This window comes from Centruroides sculpturatus, unplaced genomic scaffold, assembly GCF_000671375.1.
Source record: "Centruroides sculpturatus isolate CEXI.00-Female unplaced genomic scaffold, Cexi_2.0 scaffold50, whole genome shotgun sequence".
In the NCBI taxonomy this organism is placed as follows: Eukaryota; Metazoa; Arthropoda; class Arachnida; order Scorpiones; family Buthidae; genus Centruroides; species Centruroides sculpturatus.
In genome coordinates, this window is record NW_019384891.1 from 328,316 (window position 1) to 334,131 (window position 5,816).

At 31.6% G+C, this 5,816-nt stretch overlaps 1 protein-coding gene across 3 annotated transcripts in view; it reads left to right on the top strand.

The window, feature by feature from the left end:
- LOC111631251 (histone-lysine N-methyltransferase 2C-like) overlaps positions 1–5,816 on the top strand; it is an 18,154-nt gene that overhangs the window by 6,796 nt on the left and 5,542 nt on the right. For 2 of the 3 annotated variants that reach the window (XM_023375469.1, XM_023375471.1), the window contains exon 3: positions 1,150–2,095. In XM_023375469.1, the coding sequence (XP_023231237.1) occupies positions 1,150–2,095 (946 nt within the window). The remainder of the gene's footprint in view (positions 1–1,149; positions 2,096–5,816) is intronic. The other variant, XM_023375470.1, reaches the window with a different exon arrangement.

Genomic DNA, 5,816 nt, shown 5'->3' on the forward strand with positions numbered 1-5,816 from the left:
TATCCATAATGTATATAGAAGTTTTAATCCTGTCTCTCTCCCCCCGGGGGAGAATTTCGAAAAATCCCTTCTTAGTGTGCGTTTTCGTGACGTACCCTATCTGTGTACCGAATTTCAACTTTCAACTCCTAACCGTTTGGGCTCTGCGCTTATTATTATTATTATCATCAACCCGTTTCGATTATATATTAGATTTTACTTTTATATTATATGATACTAATACAATGAAATTATATTGCATCACTTTTAATTACAGTGGAACCTTATTTAACAAGCATAATTCATTCCAGAATCTTACTCGTAATGCAAAACACTCGTTAAACAAAACAATTTTTCCCATATAAATTCATGTAAAATATAATAATGCATTCCATGCCGAAAAAAAAATACTCAAATATTTTGTATAATGAATATTTAAAGAAAATTATACAATATACATTGTTAAGGAACGTGAATCATCATTATCTTTTCTTCTAGCGCGGAATGAACCAACCTGAAATGCAAATTTGATTTGCAGAAAACAAAAAAAAATCACAGATAATATGTCTGATAAACAAACCAAACAATATGCCAAATTCTTGGGCTATGTAAAGGCTATAATAAATATTAGAATTAATTAATTTGACTAGAGGTAGACAGTTATGCTTCCATTTTGTATTAAATTTAATAATTATAAATAATTAATTATTAATTTAGACATTTCTAAAATTTAATGTGGAATTGGTCATTAAATTTAGTAGAAGATGGCAGCATAATTATCTACCTCTAGTCAAATTAATTAATTTCTAATGTTTAATTATAGCCTTTACATAGCCCAAGAATTTGGCACATTGGTATGTTTATTGTATAACAGGCTATGATTGTTGTTGATGTTTATATGTAATATGTGTGAACACAAGTTTGGAAAAATGTGTGATCACAAGCGACAGTAAGATGCTAGTGGAACAAGTGCTAAACACAGACTGATGGAGCATGCACACAATTAAGGACTTCCCCTCTCCTCATCACTCGTTATGTGAAACATCGCTTGTTAAGCAAGTCATTATTTTACAATTTGTTTTGCTTGTTATACGAGGTGTGCTTTTAATGAGGTTTTACTGTACTTCACTAATAATTTTTAATTATTAATTTAAAAAATATATTTTACAGTGTTCAATTAATTCTCAGCCTTCATCACTTCAACAAATTTCAACTGTGGCAAGAAGAGTATCAACACCTGTCAGTCCTTTAATTCAAGTTTCAAGAGTTCGTCCTCCAATAGATCCCAGTCGTTTACCTGCTGGAGAATCTTATGCACAATCAAATGATTCACAGTTATCTGGAACTGGAGTTGATCCGTTTGTTCCACCACCAAGACCAGTTTTTCCTAATAAACAAAGTATACCTCAGGTCAGAGCAGTTTATCCCTCTTCTCCAATAAATCAACAGTTGTCTACACCTCGTTCTGAACTTTCCCGGCCATCTACTCCAACAGTTATTCCTGAAGTATTTCAAACTCCTCCTCAAACTCCACATCCTCAAACTTCAGATCCTTTTAATCAGCATTCTCCAACAACTAGAAATCAAAATCACTCACAGGATTCTTATCCTCAACCACCTTCCACTCCTCATCCTGTTGCAAGTCCTTATTCACCATCGCAATCTACGTGTTCCTCATCAGTGACTCCTAGTCCTATAGATCCTTATGCTCAGTCTCCAGGAACACCTACACAGAGATTTTCACAAGATTCTCCTTTTTCTCAACATCTCCAGCGTTCACAGTCAACTCCAGTCAGTCCAACTGCTGAACCTTATAATCAGCAACCTCTCACTCCTCATCCAGTGTCTGGTCTTTTACATACTACTGATACATATAATAAATCTCCCAGTGCTCCACGTCAAATTACGACTCCTACTAAAAGATTAATTGTATCTCGTCAAATTTCTGATTCAGTATCAGCTCAGTCTGAATCACAAACTATAGTTCCTGTTGCAGTTCATGGTTTAGAAAATGAACAACTCTTAGCAAGGCAACATTTAAGAGATTTACTTCAGAGACAACAACAAATGAAAAAACAAGAACAAGGCCAGATTCCACTTCGACATTGGCCAACAGGTAAAGACAGTTTTCAGTTTAATTTTACAATTAACTTTTAAATTCTTAAATCATTGCTTCTTACAGAAACCAAAACATTTATTTTATCAAAAAGTTTGTAGTAAAATAAATGTTTTGGTTTCTGTAAGACATGGTTTTTTAAGAATTTAGAAGCTAACCATGGAGTCAATTTTTGAGGAATATGAATGCTTTGCAGTTAGTTTAAAAATTTGAACAATTAAAGATTACATTGAATGTTACCAATTTAATGTTATAAATGATTATGGTTTATAACAACAACTACATTAACTGATCATTTATATTTATTTTGACACTTAAATATATTGGGTTGTTTGGAAAGTAAGTTCATTTTTTTTATGTGGGAAAAAGCACAATATTTTTATAATAAATAAATATTTTATTGAATTACAGTAGATCCCCCTATAAGACGGTAGATACATTCCGTTCTTTATGAATCAATTTTGTAGGAATCATAGTTTACGGACTACGGCTGTTTGAAAGGTTTTCTTTCATAAAATTAATCGATTCTAGACTAATTCGACTCAACATTTCCAAAATACGTATATTTTTTTGAAAATAATCCGTATAAACTACGTTATAAACAAAAAATTGTAGGATTGCTTACCGAGTGTGTACCGTTCGACTACGCCCGTTGCTAAAGCTTGGTTTCGTCGCGGAACAGCGCATCAAACCGCGGCCGCGATTTCTGATATTATTTTTCTGCGAAAACTTCGTTGACCTTTGGAGACATCCTTAATATAAATAATTTTTATGGCCGTTAAATAAGAAATGTTTCTTTCACAAGAAATGTATAAAATTACAGTACTGGACAGACGATAGGTCGCCTAACTCGCCGTAGCGTGACGCTAGACGGCGAAAAATATATATTTAATTATAATAAAGTTACAATAAATTAAGTTAATATATAATTATATATACAGTACCTAATTTATATATAATTAATATATAATTATATGTACAGTACCTAATTTATATATAATTATATGAACAGACGATACTAAACTCAATTTATCCGCCTAAACGTCCGTAGCGTGGCGCTACGGACGGCGGGAAAGTAGTTCGGCTGCCCGATGACGTTTTACGTATTATAGGAGTTATTTTTACCGTTGTTTACGGATACTGCCACAATTTTTATAGGAATCATAACTATAGGAAACGGTTTTATAGGGGGATCTACTGTACTGCCACAATTTTTATAGGAATCATAACTATAGGAAATGGTTTTATAGGGGGATCTACTGTATATATCGACCATTTTGGTCAAATACCTGTTGTCATCGTTTCTGGTAGTAGCTTGATTTCACATTCATAAAAGTTTTGATTGTTGCTTACAAAAAACTGATCCAAGGTGATTTTTGACATTGTCATTTCAAGTAAATATCTTACAGTTAAAAAAAATTTGTATAGACTGGAACAAGTAATAATCTGAGTGTGCTTGATCTGGCGAATATGGTTGATGTGATAGCACATCTTATCTAAGTTATAACAGTTTCTGACGAGTTACCAAACTTGTGTGAAATCTGACATTATTGTGGTAAAACACTAAACCTGTTTTGTTGATCAATTCTGGCCATCTTTTCTGTTTGATGATATTACGCAATTTGTTTACTCGATGGCAGTACACTTTCCAACCAATTGTTAAATTGACTGGTAAAAGCTCCAAAAAAACTTTCCTTAAAATCCCACCAAAGAGAGCATCTCTCTTTAAGAACATGTGGAACCCATATTTCCTTTGAAATGAAACCAATTTGTTTCAAGTAACCATAAACAATTCAATTTGACAAATTTAATCTTTTAGTGATTTCATGTGTTGTTATTCGGCAGTTTGCTTCAATCAGTACCTTTATTTTGTTTTCATTGGCTTCAACTGGCCATCCAGAACGTGGTGCATCTTCAATATTGAAATTGCCAGAATGAAATTTTGTAAACAAGTTTCGGCACTGTCGTTCTGTCAATACATCTTCTTCATACACATCACACAATTTTTTTTCTCGCTTGAACAGCATTCTTACTTTTTTGGTATTAAAAGAGCAAAATATGCCGAAAATGCTGCTTCCGATCTTCCATATTTGATAGGACACAAAAAATAAATAATTGCACAAAATCAAACAAAATTTTTTACAAATAAGCCTTGAAATGCTAGCTGTCAAAATATAAAATGATAATATGGTTTAGAATGAAAGTGGCTGGAAAAGTACGATTAATCCGTCTAGTGGTAAAAAAAACGAACTTTCCGAACAACCCAATAATTTAAAATATTTCTAGAATTCAAGTTAATTGGACTGGTGAAAATGTCCTGCACATTTGTGAAAATGAAAGCCAAAAGGAATGTAATTCATAAATACAGGTAACCCCCATATGACACGGGAGTTATGTTTTAAAAAAATTGCTGTGTTACGTGAATCCGTGTTATATGAAACAAAGAACTAGTGTGAAAAGTGGGATTAGGTTCCAAAAATTAAAAAACATGCTGTTAAATTCTTATTTAAATTGGATTTATTATTCTTTTTCATAGGTAAAATACTTATTATTTAACTAAATATTTTACCAGAGGATTATTCATCCTGTATGATGATCTCAGCATGAGCATCGTGAACTGGTAACAGTTTTTGGGTGAGTTCGTTAATAGCGGTTGCTGTGCAACGGGAGTGCGTTGCTGTTTGTAGGCATTTAGGATCGACGATGAAAGAAAGATGGCAGTGCCCGCACTATTGATAGTATCGTAATGGAGGAATCTATAATTCTAAAATGAGCTTTTAGAGGCAAAAGAAGGGTCCCAATTGTAAAATTTAATCATTAAATGGATTATTTGTTGAAAGAGCATTTAAAGTATCTACAAAAACAATTAGAATGCTTGTGCGGAGCTGTGCGGAGGTATAAAAGAACGCATCGTTTATTACATTTTATGTTGTACGGGGGTTTACCCAATTCCCGTACCATGTTAGATTGAACCCATGCTATAAAAGCACCGTGTTATATGGAGATGTTCCCAATTCTTGAACCCTGTCAGAGTGAATCCATGCTATAGAAATGCCGTGTTATACAGGGGTTACCTGTATTTAAAATATAAACTGCTTACTGTAATTTCAGATATTGTTAGTCATCTAATGTTATCAGAATTAGCATGTTTTGATATGTATAAATTAAACTATCCATTATTCAGTTTTGATTATCATTATCATAATCTTCAAATAAATAGACATATTTAAGTTGTTTTTTAGGCTATTGTCATCAAAATGTCAATTTCAGTTACTTATTATTATTACCACTTTCAATTAATGTTTTAAATTTTTACCATTTTAATTACTGTTCAATTGCAATATATTAGTTTAAATTGCTGATAATTGTTATTTTGTTTATTTGTCAAATTAATTAATTTATTTATTTTAATCTGTTAAATAATAATAATAATAATAATAATAATAATCATTAATATGTTATGTATTTAAATCATTCTTTAAACACTTAATTGTGTAAAAAACAAATAGTTAAAAACTGATTTTAATTTCATCAAGTTTTAATTAAATCACAAAAATCAAAGTTCAATTTATTGACAATCTAATGATTTCAAAAAATGATAAAGAATTTTTATAAAATTGAAAAATCTCAAAAATAACTATGCTCATTTAGCAATTGCAAACACTACACTATAAATATCCTTATTTCTATCTTAGAAAATTAAGTAACCAGAGTATTTCAT